Here is a 20,056-nt window from a genome sequence, read left to right on the forward strand (position 1 = left end):
TTCTCTTCCCTCGCGTCATCTGTTCAGGTGTCGACTATGAGTGACACAGCCACTGCGATTTTTATATCATAACTTCTTCTTTTGAGCAGGAAAAAAGAAGGAAATAGGAAATACCCAGTGAGGCGATTCTCTATGGGGAAACTTTCCTCGGGATTACAGGAATATATTTCGAAAATTCGAATATATACGAATGGCAGCACTTCGAAAATTCCTGTCGATATTGCCAGTCCCTCCGATTCCGTCGATTACTGTATTGCCTCCTCGGCTGATTTAATTATATCATTTTGGATTTGGTATATAAGGTGACTTTACAAGATATGCATGCAGGCTTAATAAACAGACTGCTAAAGCTTAAATCTAAACCGTCCGCGAGCCCTGATCGCTAATGAGCTTTTGCGTCGTAAAACTGTACGGATGGTTTGGGGCGTGTGCTGGGTGCGCATAAATCACTGGTGAAGATTGGCGAATGTATAAATAAAAAGAGAATAAAGACAAAAACCGTAGTTTTTTGGGCTTGTTGGTGCTTGAACATAGCGATATTGTAGCGCAAAACAGACAAGACACACGAGAAGACCGAACAACAAGAGCGCTAATTTCTAACAAAATCTTATTACACACGTATAAATGTGCTGCATGTGTGTAATAAGCTTTTGTTGGAAGTTAGCGCTCGTGTTGTTCGGTCTTCTCGTGTATCTTGTCTGTTTTGCGCTACAGTATTGCTAGAATAAAGACCATTTGAAGCTGCTCTCTAGATTAATGTGTTACGTTTAGACCCGATTCATCGTGTTTCGATTGAGCGGAAAACACAAACCTGCTTTGATATAGTTTAGTTCTGCCCGTTACCTATAAGACAAGCACACACAAAGCCAGAAACTAGGGCTAACTGCCTAACAATAGATAACTGTAAATTGATATCAACCCTTCCCATTAATCGTGGTACGGAACAGGTGTATAGAAAAAGTGATTTTATGCGAAATTTGACCACTACCAGCTGTGCGGATGTTTTCGTACGTAAGGTAGATGGAGTCGGTGAAGTGGGGTAGGGAGAGGGGAAGGGTCAGCTTCAATAATTTTGTACGGATGGTTTGAGGCATGCGCTAGGTGCGTATAAATCACCGGTGAAGATTGGCGAGCGGCGCATTCACCACCGCTATATCGCACAAAGCGACGCCGATTCCTCGTCATTTTTTTTTTTTTTTGGATGCATCTGTTATGTCTGCCCTTTTTACTATAGCTTTCTCTACCCCGAGTTTGCCGAATGGCTGTTCCACTGAACAGCTGTTCGAGGTAACGAGTTCTAAGCGACGTGCGTTCACACTTACTAGGCGAAGACACTGCGTGACTGGAAACCGAAACAGCTGGAGACGTCAATTATCCCAGTGCTATCCTCGAGAGCTGTGCGAATTTTTCTTTTTTTATTTTCTCGGGTTATTGCGGAACGCTCACATGTTTACCGTGTCATGCGGAACACAACGTCGAGAGGGACCACTGCGTTCTTGGACAGGGCCCGTATTCTGAGTTTGCATCGTTTTTAGAAGTGTAGTTTTCGCCCTCATCTGACTAGTGTAAACGCTGGGACCGAAAGTAGCGGCAACCGAACTGACATCCGGTTCTGGCATTTCCAACCCATCAGGATGACTGGAGGCCAGGGCGAAAACGGCACTTCTTAATGACGCAAACTGAGAATACGTTGAGGAGAGCATGTTGCCGGGCTAGTTGGTGATCAATTAAGTAAAAAAAAATTGCGCAAAAAAAACACAAAGGACAAAGAAGAACACATAACACGTTTGACGAGCGCTCGTCAAACGTCTGATGTGTTCTTCTTTGTCCTTTGTGTTTTTTTTTTTTGCGCAAAATGTTTTACTTAATGAGAATACGTTCCCTGGACGAACCGTGGAGAGGCGATCAGATCTAAAAGCCACGCCACGGAGGCAGATGCATTGGCACGAGGTAAGGCGGGCTGATGAATATAAGCAGCGAAAGAGAGAGAGAGTAACATCCAACTATTGAGCGCGTCATTTTCAGCGCTCTATACCTTTCCTTGCAGCTTCATTGTCGTTGACTGACATTTGCTAGCTGTGAGCACTGGCTGCCTCTGAGATTTCTTGCGGCCTCCGAGACACGATCTTCGCACTAATGCAGAAAATGTTATTACCTTAATTTCACTGCATGCGTGAGTGCACATTTTCTGCTGGCAGTTATGTATGCACGCACGTCGAGCTCCCACCGCTGTGCCACCGATGCATATGCATGCAAAACGATTCTTCCCACTTGCAGGATCTAGAAGCCAACGCAAAAGTCAAGCACCCTCCTCTCCCGAAGGCAATATTTCGCCACGAATGACGCAGATGGCGCCGCCATTCGGAAGTTCTTGTCGACGCGGAGGCATGTCCACATCACGGGGACATACCTCCGTGGAAAGAAAGCTGGCTCCGCAAACCGAGACTAATGCGTTTCCTACAGGCTTTGGCACTTCTGTCAGCACACAAACCTGGTGGCGCCGGCGCTTCTGTCCAAGATCAAAGCGTTCAGCTACCACAGCATACACGGATATAGGCGTGTATGCGCGCACAAGGCGCCTCGAGCCAGCCAGCTGTCTTTTGGGCGATACCGAGGCGGCAAATTAAACGGGCGAAGGGCTTTCTTTGCTCGCGCAAAGTGATACCGAAAATGAAGACGGCAGCCGCTTGGTGCAACAGCTCAGAGCCCGGCGGGGTGTATAGGCTGCAGCATAGTAGCCCTACGCTACTCGAGCCATCTCAATCCTGGGGGCCGCCTTCCGCGTCTGTCTCGAGCCGCAATAGCGGGCCAATCCCGCCACGCTCTTTACGTGGGCGTCGTGAGGCAATTACAGAACGACAGCCGCACCGCCGCTGCCGCCGCGTGACCGCAGCCTTCGGCTGTGCGCCGTTGGTGCTCAATGGCAGCTCCCTCCCTGTACGAGCCGGCACGCGAGCCGCTAGAGGTGGAGGCACCCGTCGTTCTTCACGTCGGACGTGATGTACGGGCGTGCGGCCCAGCCTGCTGCCCCCAGCATTTCCCTTCTCTCGTATGCATGGCCGCGTATGCCGGACACACGTATACACTTGTCAACGAGGAATTGATCTCTCAGGACGTGTTCCAAAGCAAACATTGGCAGTAGATGAGCTATCGCCAGCCGTTGGACATGGAGGATATTGTTGCGTTTTCTTGAAACAAGGACAAAGTTTTAGCATGCGTATGTTCTCTCTCTCGTACGCACGGTCCCACAGTCTGGTTCTCTGTTAATCAGATTTTATGTAAACCTTCCGAAAGTATTCTTTTTTTAAAATTTGGGAGCGGCCGAGATATTTATGCAACTGGTTGGCGATGAAGCGGACACACAAGGCGTACTTATGGGTTTGAGACAAATTACGAGGAAAGTAGTAGGGGCTGCCTATAGTACTTCACACTTTTCACTGCTATACGCGTCAACACTAATTAGATATACTATCACAGTTTAGTAGGAACCAAGTATTTATGACTGAGCAACTCTGTCTGTTGGAACACGTATGAGCAGGGCTAGACTGCGTAGTCAAAAGCATGATTCTGATTGGTCAGCGATACGCGTGGTTTCTATGAGTTAGCGATTGCGTTTCTATTGCTATTCCCGTAAGTGACTTCCTCTCCTTGGCGCCAGAGACGCCATTTTATATATTGCGATGTGGATTTAATAGTTCGTTTGAACGTCTAGCGCTGCCAGTAATTCGGGCAGAGCAGGGTCGAATTGCCAGCCGCAGGGCACAGCTTCAGCACGAGAGATGGGCGCCGGAGCCAAGCGATGGTGATGGCGATGCCGCAGCATTTTCCGTTCTTTGTCTTCTTTACATTTCCCCCACGTGAAGAAGTCGCCATCCTGGCGACTCAGGGAGAAGAGACGACCAGAGGGTTGTAATATGGCTTGAGGCGGCTAACGTGGACAATCTCGCGGCCGCGACGGCGGTGGTCGGAAGAAGGGGTGACTGGCTCGATGACGTAGTTCACAGGGGATGTGCGTTCCAAGACGCGATAAGGTCCGTGGTATTTGGTGTCTAGTTTGTTGGTGGCAGGAACGCATAGCCAAACGAAGCTGTCGGCCTGGAACGTGGGAGCCGGAGTATCGGTATCATGCTGATCTTTGCGATAGCCTTGAGTGTTGGAGGTAAACGTGCGAGCTAGCTGACGGCATTCCTCGGCCTTCTGTACAATGTCTGACAAAGCACTGTACTCAGAGGCATCTGGATGGTATGGCAAAATTGTGTCCAGAGTACATGATGGTTCACGGCAGAAGGGCGAAAAACCAGTTGTTGCTTGGGTGGCAGTGTTGTACGCGAACGTTACGAATGGCAGTACTTGGTCCCAGTTCGAGCTTCCAGATTCAGATGTAACATACATTGCGAGCATGTCCCCAAGCGTACGGTTGAAGCGCTCCGTGAGGCCATTTGTTTGCGGGTGGTACGCAGTTGTAGCTCGATGTATCGATTTACAAGACGACAGGAGCTCTTGGACTACTTCGGAAAGAAAGACACGACCTCTATCACTCAGTAGCTCGCGGGGGGCGCCGTGTCGAAGAATGAAGTGGTGCAGAAGAAAATGGGCTACCTCTCGAGCTGTCGCCGCGGGAAGTGCAGCAGTCTCGGCGTAACGGGTCAGGTGGTCGACGGCGACGATGACCCATCGATTACCAGCGGCACTGCATGGTAGCGGACCATAGAGGTCAATTCCCACGCGATCAAACGGGCGAGCTGGACACGGTAAAGGCTGAAGAGGGCCAGCAGGGTGGCGAGAAATCTTGCGTTGTTGACAGGCGGTACAAGAGCGAATGTAGCGACGTACGAAATTGTACATTCCCCGCCAGTAGTACCTTTGACGAATTCGATCATATGTTTTGAGGACGCCGGCATGAGCGCTTTGCGGGTCACTATGATGGTGGGCACAAACCTCGGAGCGGAGGTGGCGCGGAATGACAAGAAGCCACGTTCTGCCGTCTGAGTTGTAGTTCCTTCGGTAGAGAAGGCCTTCCCGAATGGCGAAATGGGAGGCCTGTCGGCGGAGTGCCCGAGGATGCGTAGCCGCGGAAGTAGTGCCAAGGATATCTAGCAGGTTAGAAACCCAAGGATCTTGTCGTTGCTCGAAAGGCATATCCTCAATGGTGAGTGCTGACAAGAGTGTTTGAGGAGGGGACGATGAGTTAGGCGAGCACACCGGTGACCGAGAAAGAGCGTCGGCGTCAGAGTGCTTGCGGCCAGAGCGGTACACTACACGGATGTCGTATTCCTGAAGCCTGAGAGCCCAGCGCCCGAGACGGCCAGACGGATCCTTGAGATACGCGAGCCAGCAGAGAGCGTGATGATCTGTAACTACCTCGAAGGAGTGGCCGTATAAGTAAGGGCGGAACTTCGTTACAGCCCACACGATTGCTAAGCACTCCTTTTCGGTAACGGAGTAGTTGGACTCGGCTTTGGTGAGAGCACGGCTGGCGTAGGCGACAACGTATTCGGAGAAGCCAGGCTTGCGCTGGGCGAGGACGGCGCCGAGGCCGACACCACTGGCATCGGTGTGAAGTTCTGTAGGTGCAGTAGGGTCGTAATGGCGAAGGATTGGCGGTGACGTTAGAACATTGCGCAGTGTCGCGAATGCATCATCGCAGGCTGGCGACCAAGAGGCGAGGTTAGGGGTGCCTTTCAAGAGCTGTGTAAGGGGGGCTATGATGGTTGCGAAATTCCGAACAAAACGACGAAAGTACGAGCAGAGGCCCACGAAGCTTCGCAGTTGTTTCAAAGTGGTCGGTTTCGGAAAGTCAGCGACGGCGCGCAGCTTCTCAGGATCAGGCAGAACTCCATCTTTACACACAACATGCCCGAGTATTGTGAGCTGGCGGGCACCAAAGCGGCACTTTTTGAGGTTCAGTTGAAGACCGGCGCGGGTTAGGCAGGTGAAGACCTGGCGAAGTCGAGTCAGGTGGGTCGGGAAGTCGGTTGAAAAGACGACGATATCATCAAGGTAGCATAAACAGATGTTCCATTTCAGGCCGCGCAGTACAGTGTCCATCATTCTTTCAAATGTGGCTGGGGCGTTACAGAGTCCGAATGGCATAACATTAAATTCGTATAGTCCGTCTGGAGTAATAAAGGCGGTCTTAGGACGATCCGCCTCTGCCATGGGCACCTGCCAATACCCGGAGCGTAAATCGAGTGAGGAAAAGAATTCTGCGCCTTGCAAGCAGTCTAGGGCATCGTCGATTCGTGGGAGGGGGTACACATCACGACGAGTGATTTTGTTGAGACGGCGATAATCAACACAAAATCGTATGGAGCCATCCTTCTTTTTAACTAGGACCACAGGAGACGACCATGGGCTACAGGATTCTCTAATTATTCCGCGTTGGAGCATGTCATCGACTTGTTGGGCAATAACACGGCGCTCAGTCGGCGACACACGATACGGCCGCTGATGGAGAGGTGGATGAGCGCCAGTGTCGATGAGGTGAGAAATGGTCGTCGTGCGGCCCAAGGAAGATTGCGGGATGTCGAAGGAGGAGCGGAATTGGTGTAGAAGGTCAAGAAGTTGCTCGCGGTGGCGCGGCTCTAGAGCGCTGTCCACAGAATGGTCAAAAAGGTCCCGCTGTAGCGGATCGGAAGCCACACGAGTTGGGGTCAAGGCGTCAACTTGGCAAACAGGGAATGACACATCATCAAAGGCGAACAGATGGTCCACGGGCTCGATGCGGCCAAGGCACTCCCCTTCGATCAACATAGCGGGAGACGCAAGAGGATTGGCTACCAGAAGTGTGCTAGCGCCGTTGTTCATGTCAAGGACGGCAAACGGCAGCGGTAAGTGGCGGCGGCGGCAGACAACGTTAGAGGGCACAAAGAGGACTGTCGCGGCGGTGGTAAAAGAGGCAGTGAGGGGAACCAGAACAGCGCTTCCGGGTGGGATGGTTGTGTCATGAGCTACGAGGAGTTTGGTCGCAAAACGAGGACACGGCTCGTGGAACAGGGCATCAGACGGTGCATCACTCGATTCAATGAGCTCTACTTGAGGACTGGCGCAGTCAATGATAGCATGATGCTGGGACAGGAAATCCCAGCCGAGAATGACGTCATGAGAACATGTGGGGAGAACGACGAATTCGATGATGTACAAGGCTGCAGCAATGACGACGCGAGCAGTGCAGATAGCTGTCGGCTGTATACTGTGAGCGGATGCGGTACGAAGCGATAGTCCCTCGAGAGGCGTAGTCACTTTTCGGAGGGAGCGGCAGAGTTTTTGGCTGATAACTGATACAGCGGCACCGGTGTCGACGAGCGCAAGAGTATGAACACCTTCAACGATGACAGCAGTAACATTCGCGGGATTAAGACGAGGACTTTGAAATTCTGTCGAATACGCAGTTCGTGCCTCGCGAACTGCGGCGGTTAGTTTTCCGGCTGAGTAGCGGGTCGTCGGCGCATTGGCGAAATGGAGCGGCGACGTGGTGATGGCGAACGACGAGGCAGGAAGTCCGGAGGGTCAGGGGATGCTGTTGGAGGACCCGATGGGACGGGGAATTGGGGGGCCAAATAAGGTGGCGCAGGCCGCGCAGCAAAGGCCATATTTATTCGGCGCCGGCAGTAGCGTGTAGTGTGCCCAGGGATGCCGCAGTGGTAGCAAATAGGCCTGTTGTCTGCAGTGCGCCATGGAGATGGTGTCTGACGCAAGGGGGGAGCAAACGCTGTTGGTGCCGAACGCATAGGGGGCGAAGCATAGGCATATGCTGGCTCAGGAGGTGGACTTGAAGTAACTTCGGCATATGAGCGACGCAATACCTGGGGAGGAGCCGGCGCGAATGCTGGAGCATAGCTCAGTGGCGCAACGCCGGACGATGAAATTGTGGGCGTGGGGAACGGCATTGAGGGTGCGACCGGAGGTGATTGAGGAACAGAATTAGGGAGGACTTCAGATACATGCTGTTGGATTGCACGGCGAAGCTCCGGAACAAGGCCAGTTGGTGACGACTCCTTAACATATGGCTGCAGGGACAGTTGTCGTGCGACCTCCTGACGTACAAAAGCCTTGATGTTTTCAGAGAGGCTAGATGACTCCCTCTCCGCGGCTAGTCCAGCAAGTGATGCTTGAGGCTGGCGAATCAAAACACGCTCCTTGCGGAGTTCGTCGTAGCTTTGACATAGGTCGTAGATTTCCATGACCGTCGTGGGGCCTTTGGCGACGAGCATGTTGAAAGCGCCGTCATCAATTCCTATGAGGACATGACGTATCTTAGCGGCCTCGGTCATGGTCGGGTCAACGCGACGACACATATCAACAATGTCCTCAATGTAACTGGTGAACGTTTCACCGGGTAGCTGCAGTCGCGACCGAAGACGCTGTTCCGCGCGGAGTTTTCGGACGGCGGGGCGGCCAAAGACATCAGAAAATTTCGTCTTGAAACTCGCCCAGGTAGTAAAGTCCGACTCGTGGTTTCTAAACCACAGATTAGCGACGTCGCTCAAGTAAAAGATGACATTGGTGAGCTTACGGTTGTCGTCCCAGTTATTGTGACGGCTGACCCGTTCGTAAGTGGTCAGCCAATCGTCGACGTCGTCATCGCTGCTTCCACTGAAGGTAGCGGGGTCCCGTTGACGAATCGCACCTGTGCAGGTGACGGGCGGAGGTAGGTGCAATGAAGTCGGCTCCGTCATTGGTGTAGTCAACGTTCTGCTGCGAAGTTCCAGGGCGAGATGGGTACAGGGAACCTCAGATTGACCTCCACCAAGTGCGATGTGGATTTAATAGTTCGTTTGAACGTCTAGCGCTGCCAGTAATTCGGGCAGAGCAGGGTCGAATTGCCAGCCGCAGGGCACAGCTTCAGCACGAGAGATGGGCGCCGGAGCCAAGCGATGGTGATGGCGATGCCGCAGCATTTTCCGTTCTTTGTCTTCTTTACATATATATATATATATATATATATATATATATATATATATATATATATATATATTATATTATATTATATATTATATATTGTGGGCCTACATGGTTGCGACGCGTCGCAACCATGTAGGCCTCCAATTGCGGTTCCTGCATTTGATGTAATGTGGGACGGTTTAAAACCTTTTCTTTATTTATTTAACCTGTCTAGGAATCGGTGACTCTACAAGTGCCGGTGAAAGAAGCAAATGGATAACAAATATGAAAATTATAAATTTTCATTAACAAATCGCGTGGAATACGGCGGATTGTATACAGTGGAGGGCTCCAGGTCAATTTCGACCCAGAATTTTTTTCACTCACACTTATCTGTACGGGATGCTTTTGAATTGGACCTTTATCGGACTGTAACCAAACTGGCCAGGGCTATGTAAGAACACAGTGCTATTAAGAACAAGCAAGTGGTAAGAAAGAACTGGTAATACAGGTCACATATTATGGTGGTTGAAGACACTATTAGCATAGCGTGCCACTAGGCACGCCTTGATTTTTATTGTGAAAAAAAAAATGGCTGTGTAAAGAAGCAGGCGGAATAACTCGCCTTAGGTCTCTCTCGGTGCTATTCGGTTATTGTTGCTGCAAGAAATCATATCTCCGAAATGCGTTCCTGGGACAAAACTCTCTGTTGTTGTTATCTGCAAGCACAAAAATTTGCTGTCGTTGTGCCATAATCAACGTAATTTTTTTTTTTTATCCCGCAACAGTATATGCGAAGTATTTTGTTCCGTGCTTCGATTAGGAACAAAAGAAAACACTTCCATTATTTGTGTCGCGATGTTACTTTCTCTGAGCTCTAGAAACGAAGACAAAAGAAACGCGTCACGAAAACACTGTAATCTAACCTGGTACTAAATCCCAGTCACCCTCAGAAGAAGAAAAAAAAAGTTATCTCACGAAGCGCAGCTTCACGTATAAGAGCGGAATATTTGAGCCATCTCATCCTCTACCACCTGCTTTTTCAACCAACGCGAAAACAGCGGCCATTTTTCCCAGAGGATGGTTGGGGCGCCCGCGTGGCCGCAAGTGTTGTTTCTTGCGCCCGAGGAACGGCCAAGAGAGATCCCGACGCGGCCGTAAAAGCCGACATCAAGCTTCCGCGCGTGCAGAAAACGTGCACGAGCAGCTTTATTATTCTTTTTTTTTATATATTCCGGGAAGAGATCTGCGAATGAACGAATGGCGACGGAGACGCAAAGAGGGGCGAAATATACGGAAACAAGCAAGCGAACGAACAAGAGCGAAAGAGAAGGAAATACGAAGTACGAGAGACGAAGGAGGGAAAAGCGGACCTGGTGCGGCAACGCTCGAGCGCGGATCTCCACGTGTGGTCGGCCGTAAATCTGCGCGCCCGGGGCCGGCGGCGATGACAGATAGGGTCTCTCGGTGGCCCGACAATCGAGCCGCGACCTGCGGCAACCGAATCCCGCAGGGCGAGAGGGCGCGCGCGCGCGCTGATGAATGCGCGAGCTAATTGAGTGACAGCCGCGCCGCGCGAGGGACTCGGTGGGGAGGGACCCGCCGCATGGACGCGAGAGTACGCGTGTCCCTGCGCTGCTAGAAGACGACGACGAAGACAACGACGCCGAGAGGAAGCGCCTCATTATCGGCCTCGTCACTGCACGCCCCTCTAAAGAAGCCATGTCGAGCATATATATGCATGCGGGGTTGCATGAGCGCGAGCGGTTCTGTCGAGACACGGAAGCTGAGAGGATTACGGGCTCGTCCTGACTCGACATGTACACGAGCTTTGTCACGGATGGACCGTGTTATTAGGTCAGCTATTGATTGGGAAACACCTGATTGACCGCTGCAGTTGTCCTTTCTGTTGTGCAGCGCTATATCATACACCAAGAGTACACGCATCGGCTCTGGGCGCTGAGTCCAAACTTCGCAATGTCACGAGTGACCTCTTCTGCGTACACGAACAAGCACACAGCAGCAGAAAAAAAAAAAAAAAGCAATTGTGTGCGTTATGGTCGGACCAGGTTAGCTATATATATGGATGCCAAAATCAGGTTAGCCTTCAGTTCGGGAATGGCCCTTTCTTTGTTGCCGCTCATCAGTAGACAAGGCGACCAGACATGCAGCTTGGTGTGTGTGTGTGTGTGTGTGTGTGTGTGTGTGTGTGTGTGTGTGTGTGTGTGTGTGTGTGTGTGTGTGTGTGTGTGTGTGTGTGTGTGTGTGTGTGTGTGTGTGTGTGTGTGTGTGTGTGTGTGCGTGCGTGCGTGCGTGCGTGCGTGCGTGCGTGCGTGCGTGTGTGAAGGGCTCTACGTAATTTCTTGCCTCATGAAGTGGAGGGAGAAGGGGGGGGGGGGGGGTTAAGATGGAAAGATTATAGCAACAAAGCGGAAAGGTGAAAGGCACGATGTTGCGCTTTCACAAGTGTTTTGCGTTCACAGTCGCTATAAATATTGTAGTAGACAATGAAAAAAAAGAAAAAAAAAAAGAAACGGAAACGTGTGTGTGAAGCCGGTGAGTGATAAAAATTTTTTCTGGAATGTGCTCAATGCTTGCGACTGCCAACATTACGTTCTGCCGCCCTTTCTACGTATATTCGGTTCTACCGAAGTCGGCAGCGAAGCGCTTAGGTATCAGGAAATAGTCAAGTATCAGGAAATGGAATAGTCAAGACGCTGCGAAAAGGCTTCGCCGTGTTAAACCAGAATAAATAAATAAATAAATAAATAAATAAATAAATAAATAAATAAATAAATAAATAAATAAATAAATAAATAAATAAATAAATAAATAAATAAATAAATAAATAAATAAACGTGTCGGAAAAGAACGCAATTCAATAAAATTCAATAAAACTGGGGTGCGAGCGCAAGCTCTCTGCATGGAAGGAGGGTATACACCAAGCATAGCCCGAAATTCTTTTTAGTTTATTTCGTGTTCAAGCGTGCTGGAGCTGCACGTAGTGAACGCATTAGGATGCGTATGACTTGCTAGCGCGTATTTGGGATGTGTACTGACGTTACGGCAATAATAATTTTAAACATTTAAATAATTGAGACAAGAAAATTTTCAAACATCGTGGCAAGAAAGAACGATGTTAAATGCGTTATTGCATGTTCTCTTAAGGAGACGCTCATACGTCATCAACGTCTTGTAGTTCCACGATCACAGAAAAAAATACCACATCCTTAAAGGAAAGTTGTCCTAAGCTGTGTTCTCGCTGCACGCGATATTGTAATTTGGATAAAACTGGTCTTCCGAGTGATTTAGAGGCTAATTTTGGCCCTTGCAAACGCTCTGCGTATTTTCCCCTCTCTTTCACTGTCTTGACATCACGTTTACATGCAACGGGTGTCGATCACTCTGTGCTTCTAAACTAGAAGTCGTAGATTTGAATGAGGCATGGTCAACGGTTCAAGGGGCCATCTCTGGCTTTGCTATAGTCTCACAACAAGAACGGAGTTCACGTGTATACATATAAAGGAAATATGCATAATCGATTTATCGTTTTTTATTTATTTATTTTTTTTTTTTGCGTTGAAGTTATGTAATTCGTTCATACAATTTTTAGGGCCATCTGCCAAAGCAGTAGGACAGGCTGGAGTCCCTGATTCGAATTCTGGACCAGAACGAATTTTTCTTCAACAGAAGATTCAATGAAAGTTGTACAATTTTCTTTTGTATGTCCGCATGTCTGGGCTTGGGTTCATGCTAAGGAGCAACTACACATTACTGAATATTTATTTCGCTGATGTTCAAAGAGACAATGTGCACTTGATAAATAAATAGCAAAGTGCGAAGCTCATCCGACAAATCCAATAACCAGCGGATTACGGCCATAGAAAACTCTGTGAAACTGGACCGCGAATTCATCAGATTAGAAGCAGCGTTGGCAACGCTGCAGTGTCCCTGAGTGCGCCAGGATACGCACACAAGCACACAAAAGCGGAAGTGCAACGCGATGAAGTTTTCCGAGGAGTGCTGAACCAGCGCGACGCTAAGATATGACCGTTCACTCCAGATATCATAGTCGTGCATATGGGATACAAGGTGTGATGGGATCGCTACGGAACTCGAGTTAAAACCGCCACGTGACTGGTAGGCGCGTCACTGATAAACAAGCTGTAGCAGAGCGGAAGACGAACGACACAGAAACGTAGTCGAACAGCGCGAGGAAGTCTTCTGTTCCGCCTGCAGTTTGCTTAAGACCGCCGTCCATGTTTTGTACAAAGGTGAATTCATTATCGCGGGAAAAGTCGCGGCTCACGTCAAGTAAAGCATTGCGCGCTGGCCATCGGAAGGAAAAATTGTTGTCTCGTCCCTCTGGGTTGGTTGGAATCTTGTTGATTATCTCCATTCTGAATGACCGCAACAGCGGTTAGGGCAAAGGCTTCGATTTACAGAGTGGACTGGCAAACTCTAAATTCCCCTTGCATGTTTCCCTCAGGCATTTTTCCCGCTGTGAACTCTATAAGCACCTTTTTCAGATCACGCATTTCATCATTTCATTTTATACCAATAATTACTCCACGAAGCACCTTAACACGTATTTAATGGCATCATTTTATCTCCCCCTTCAATCCTATTATTTCCCTCACCATTCTTTTTCGATCTTTCCCTCCCGAATTCCCCTTCCTACACAGAGTAGCACTCAAGCGAAATCTAAACGCCGGCAAAATTATCTGCTTTTCAATAAAGGGTCTCTCTCTTACAAGATCACGAAAGAAGGGCACCCTTCTACTCCAAAGCGTTAGCGCTAGGCTGTTTGAAGACTGGGCAGCGCATCGCCAACTTTTTTGAACGGCGCCCGTTACAAATAGCCCGCATATCGCGGCTTGTGACTTCCACAGCTTCAAAATATTGAAGACAGACTTCGCTTTGAGGAATCCTTGCTTTTCTTTGAGGAAACAATTACCGCCAAGAGTATAGTGAAATAATTGCTCACATTCACTGATGAATACTTATATAGGAACGAAACGGGCGTTCTTGCACATCGCGAATAGAAACGTCAGAGATGAAGGCCATGTCAGTAAAACGGGGGCTTTGATATCAATGTGCACTATTAAGAAGAAAAAAAAAACGGTATTATGCTATTTACATTCGTTATAGTTTATTAAAAAAAAATAGGGCTCATTATCTATATAGCACCCCTGGCAAGTTTGAAACCTCAGAAAGATTTCACAGCTCCTCAATCCTTGTTGCTACAGCCTAGTTGGAACGCCTTAGCCTCACGGACTGTTTAAATTTTTTTTATTTTTTTTCCTTTTGAGGACGGCACGAGCGTTAATACTGTCGTCGTCCTCCGGAGCTTTGCCTTGAAGCGCATTATGTTCGCACTCACGACCTCTAGCTGGCCACAGACAAGCACCGAAGTGGCACACAAAAGCAAAGAGACGACGAGATGCTCGCGTAATCTGCATAAATCATCTTGTATAACGGCACTGACGGGACACGCTTGATAGTCCGGAACCGGTTTCGCCCACGCCTTTGCAGTCTTTAAGGCCTGCTAAATAGCCGTTATTACCCGCAATTTATGGCCCGCCTTAATTACTATCCTCCCCACGACCAAGGGAGTCGTCCGAGAAAAAAATATATCAACGAACGAGTATACTTTTCACCATGTAAATTTTTCTTTCATAAGTGTGCACACTCAGTGGCCACCCTCCGAGCGTTCTCGCATCTCGTGCGAGGGAATCGAGGCGCGGAACATGGAGAGCACAAGAATGTAAGGGTCTATTTCAGCGGATGCAGCTTAGCGTGAACACTTACGTGCATGCTGCTCATAAGGCACAGTTAACGGACGTCTTTTCGGCGTGAGTGTTGAGCCTATCACGAAACTGAGCCGATCATGGCAGATGCTGCTGTTTGTCACTAAAACCGTGAGCTGATACAGAGCCTTCTCGGCCCATTGACAAATGCGATGATACCATTCAAGTATTTTCAATAATAATAATAATAATAATAATAATAATAATAATAATAATAATAATAATAATAATAATAATAATAATAATAATAATAATAATAATAATAATAATAATAATAATAATAATAATAATAATAATAATAATAATAATAATAATAATTATAATTATTAATAGTAATAATAATAATTAATAATAATAATAATAATAATTATGCGTTTTTCAACCCTATCTTTACAAGGTGCTCAGTAGCACTGGTGATGATAGGAACAGGATATTGGCTCTCGGATGAATTGGAGCATCTTTACGTCATAACGAGGGCCACTAACTAAGCGTATTTGTTGAGTCAGTACGGACGAGCGTACGTTCTTAAGAGGTGATTTCTTCTGCCGCTGTCAAGCGTCCCGTCTCGGATGCTCACCCCTGAGTACTTTCTTTACGATAAGCGTCTTGCTCTCGTCTCGTTATTTTCTGCGTGGTATACTAAAGTATTACCAGGACAAATATCTCGCCATCCGAACACCCAAAATAGGGCATACCGTCTATCGAAAATAGTCAGGAAGATCATCTTGGGTGAGGCCAGAAAGGCGCAATAGTCGCGCGCCGTACATGCACAGAAACAGAAAAAAAAAAAAGGGCACTTTACCTCAGCAGCGTGGTTCCACCCATGGCTCCCGCTCAATTCAAGTTCAGTCGCGAAAGGGCGGCTGTCAGTGCTTGTCGGAATCGGTGACGTCAGCTGGCGGCGACAACTCCTTTCGCAACGAAGCTGCGTGCACAGCAGCAGTCCTCGTCCACTTGCGTCGCCGCTTTACGGTCGGGGCGACGCTTCCTGTTCAGCAGAGCAGGCGAACCACCGCATCGCAGAGGAGGACCGACAGATGCTGACGACGGCGGCGGCGGGGGCGTTTTTTGTGGCCGACGCTAAATTTGCCGACGGTCACAACTCACGGGTAGTACCATCCCCGTCCGAGACGACGAGGCACATATCTGGCGGGGAACAAAGCGAGCAAGAAAATAATGCCTCGACATAAAACGACGACACCGTGGAGCGTGTGTTGCAGCGCGGAGGCCCGAGGGAAGAGGGGGTGTGCCGGCACGACACTCTTCGCGTGACGCCTAGGAGACAGTCTCTCACCCGTGGGAAAAGAACGGCGGAGTAGCAGCCGCAGCAGCAGGTCGCGCTAGATGTCGCTTAATAAAAATATAAATAAACAAGAAATAAATGAAAAAGAAAAGCGTAGTAAGAAAACGCTCGTCTCGTCTTCAATCGGTCTATTGAGCATCTATATGCCCGTCGAGTTTCCTTGGAGTCGACCTGTTCGTTCGCCGAAGTGAATGGCGAAGGGACGCGGATGCGAGGAGCACTGGGAGCGGCCACGAGGAGGGGGTTCTCGCAGCACGAGCTGCTGGAGAACACAAATCAGCAGCTGCAAAGTCGACGCGCGACTCCCCGCGAGTTCCGTTGTCGATCGCAGCACACTCTATTGCTGAGCTAGACGGGGGAGGGGGGGTAGCTCGATGACGGAGAGCTTGGCAAGCGCAACCAGCAGCACGCCGTCACGGACCACCCAGTGGCGGAGTCTGAGAGGCGTGCCTTGCCGCGGCGTTAAGCGCGTCGTCGTCGTCCAAGCCAGCCTTCCGAGCGGCCAGCGCCGCTTACGAATCCATCGGAGGCAGAAGAAGCAGGAGTGCAGCAGCAGCACGCGGTTGCGGGCGTGTGCGCTCGGGCCACCTGTGGAGGCGCACGACTTCCAAACAGAGAAGCTCCCGCCGCTGCTGCTGCGGTCGGAGGAGACGTGTGTGCAGCACCCTTCCGTGGTCGACAGGGGGCGCGCGACGTCGTCGGTGGCTCGCCTGCAAGACACGCCGCGAGAGGAACGGGCCGGGCTCACTCCCGCTGCTCTCGCAAAACGAAGCGGGCTGGTGCTCTCTCACTCGCGTCTTGAAGGAGCCTCTTTCCTCTCAGGAAGTCCGTGTTCAACTGCACGAATATTTCTTTAGGCACTTTTTTTTTTGCTCTCGCCCTTTAACGGTGCCTCTACATGTCGCAGGCGTGTCATCTCTTTCGGTGGGGCAGTGGCGAGAGGAAGTCATGCTGCAGGAACCGCGCCAAAATTTGACCATTTTGCGCGAAGCGTACCCCTGCGTTCTCGTACGGCTATTTCTTGCCATCAGTTTGCGCACAAGTTCACAGAACAGACAGTTAACAGAGTTCCGCCTCGCTTTTGGATTGTCCGTCTTTATTGAAGGTCTCATAAGACGTGCCTCAAGACGTCTCCGTATTGAAATGCACGAATTTGAACCTATGATATGACATTGAACTGAGAATGCACAAGACCAGCCTTGTGTATCGCAAGTGTGGTCTCCCTGTACGTTCACTGCTACTAGGTCTACTTCACGCAAGCGCAGTGGTTTGGTTTGGTTTGTGGCCGACGCTCGTTTCTAGTAACCTCTTCACAGGCTCAAGGAGTACACGGCTAGTCCGGTATATACGTCTATGGTGGCTGGTTTCTATTCCTCTTGGGGACTGGAAGGACGATCAAAGTTGGAAAGTTTTGGAATGTAGAAATTTTCTTGTTTTTGAGCGACACATGCCTCGACTCAAGATCTGAAATCAACATATGTGTCCGTATATATGTTAGCACGACAAAGTTAAAGGCCTCACTCTCCATAAAACCCGGAGCCGGGATTGTAAGTGAAATATCACGGGCATGGTTCACGCAAGTGATGGTTATCAAGTGTCATGAAAGAGTCCATTGATTGGTAGCATGTGTGCGACGATACGTGGCATTGCCCATTTGACAGAAGAGTAAGTCACGGAAGCGCACTTGCTGGAATGACTGCGAGGGGATCTGGACTTCGTGCCGTGCTCCTATACACACCTCGCCCCCTGTGATTTAATTTCTTTCGTCCCTTCTGCGAGCCTGGGCCCTGTTCCTCCGTTTCGAGGAGGCAGATGCCTCAGACAATCCGATCGGCGGAGCCATATCGCGTTGCGACGGGGCCAGGGCCATAAAGCGTGGCCTCCTCGTTACCTTCCTGCATGCCGTTATACATCTGTCTTGCGCAACATACTACGTCCTGATATTACCGTTTTCGCCAGGAATGCATGATGACCGCAGACGACGCTCGGTTCGAATTTGTTCCTGGTGCGCGACGTACATTGGAATCGCGACCTCTGCCCACTTATATCGTCTCCCTCTCTCCAAGCTTCTTGTCGCTCACACACGTCGTAAAGCCTTGCGTCGCCAGGAATCGCGATCCACCCATTTTAGCGTGCTGGCCGCCGCTGCTATCTATTGCAGGCTTCGCGACCAAGGGGACTCCAACCACTCTTAGTTCTCGCCTTTTGCTTTCTTTCCATATTGCTCTGAACTTTCTTGCGGCTATAGATTCACTTTACACACGTATCGGCGTCATGTATAAACGCTACACCACCCTCTTTCAGGCCTCGGATTCAGTAAGCTGTACGTTAATGCCGGATTAGGAAAATATATACATAGACTCGAAACTAAAGCACCTTATAGTGCTGCCAAGTGCAATTATTCTTGCGCAATGTTGATAGTAAAAGCTAGAAATGAAGTGTCGTGACCGCCATATTTTTTGACTGCGACCTTGTCGAGCTCAGATGGCTTCTTTGGATACCGATATGGACGGAATATGTTCCTTTTCTAGAGAAATAAAAAATAAAAAGAGTAGGAAAGCAATAAGGAAATGGAAAGAATTTGCAAGGTGATCGAGATGGACAAGTTATCACGCAATATATCTTCTTTGTGTCCTGCATGTCCTTAGTGTCACTCCTTAGCAATACCTAAATTCTTATAAATCTTCGAAATTATAGTTATGTTTCCTACAACTGCCTGCCCAGTCGTTTGGAGAGTTCGTGCCCTCACAATGCCGTTAATGCATCATGCATTCTATTTTCAACTCAGATATTTCAATTTTGCTGCAGCTACTGCGCCAAATTTTTATATTTATACTTTTGCAGTACATATCTTGCACGTTGTAAATACGAAGCTATGCAACCATGAAAAAAAAAATAACTCCGCTGTTTTATTTTTTTATTATTTGCACGTATTATATGCGCTCTAGAATCAGGAAAAAATGTTACTCAATAATGGATGTGACACTGCTGTTAAATAGTATATATAATTGAAGTTCCTAATTAAACTGTACAAAATAGCAATGGCTACAGTTCTTTTCCTGCTCCCACTATTTACAAGTGCTCCGTGCATTTCACTGACGGTGAAAGAAGCAATTACAGAATACGTAATAAATTCGCTCGTATTCTGCGGCTTTTTTAACGTATACCACACTGCATCCTTTAGCACGTGCTTTGGTGTGTCAATTCCCGAGTTTCGATTTCTGCATTTTTCATGCGAGCGAAGTTCGCCCGACTCACAACCTCACCTAAAGTTGAAATATTTTAAAAGTATTTGAAGCGCCCGCAGCAGTTCCATTCGTCTTACATCCTAGCCGTACTCGCGTCGTTGTACTAAGAGAAACCCAACCTTAATCACCGCGTAACTTGGCACAATCGGCTCTGTTATCTAGACCTCAAATGCGGCGATCGCACATACCACGGGTGGCAGTCATGGTCTCGAAGCGCTTGCGTCGGTTGAATGGGCGTGAAGGTGTAGATTTGAATCTAAGCATTGCTACGGAGGCAGGCTTCACTCTGTTCAGCGTATTCAGTGCTTATCACGCTGTTGAAAACTAGGAAAAATACTCCATCCATCACTGGGCTGAGGGCTACGCTGTCGCATTATAAAGAAGCGTAGCAAAGCTCTGCATACAAAATCACTCGCCCGCAACGATAAAGAAACTATAGGAACAATGTAAACAAAAAAAAAGTTAAATGATACATGGGGGGAAATTGAAGTACAACAACCGAGCCACACCAGCACGTGTTGTGCGGACGCGAAATCTTCGTGTTCTTCGTTGCCCCTGGCTTCAAAGCAACTCGTTTTTGCCGCTTTATCGCCTTAGCAAAGGCGAGGTACACGAGCAGCAACAAGTTGTTTTCCTCCTCCGAAGAAGCAATCAAGAGTTGCCTACCAGCAGAAGAGCACAAAAGGAGGCGCCCAGCCGAAAAGTTGCCCACGGTCCAGGGAGCCGCCGTTGAACGTTTCGAAAGAGCGCGCTCTTATCAGGCACGGCCAAAAACACGACGCGCCCTGTCCGGCCCCGACAAAGCGCGCTCA

The 20,056-nt window shown here is 49.0% G+C and overlaps 1 protein-coding gene across 1 annotated transcript in view; it reads right to left on the minus strand.

The window, feature by feature from the left end:
• LOC146198445 (ADAMTS-like protein 4) overlaps positions 1-16,715 on the minus strand; it is a 61,788-nt gene extending 45,073 nt beyond the window's left edge. The window contains exon 1 of the mRNA XM_084593959.1: positions 15,496-16,715. Coding sequence (XP_084450085.1) covers positions 15,496-15,518 — 23 coding nt within the window. The 5' untranslated portion in view covers positions 15,519-16,715. The remainder of the gene's footprint in view (positions 1-15,495) is intronic.
• Between the last annotated feature and the right edge of the window lie 3,341 nt (positions 16,716-20,056).

The sequence above is a fragment of the Amblyomma maculatum genome, chromosome 2 (assembly GCF_055883805.1).
Source record: "Amblyomma maculatum isolate TAMU_Amacu chromosome 2, ASM5588380v1, whole genome shotgun sequence".
Classification (NCBI taxonomy): Eukaryota; Metazoa; Arthropoda; class Arachnida; order Ixodida; family Ixodidae; genus Amblyomma; species Amblyomma maculatum.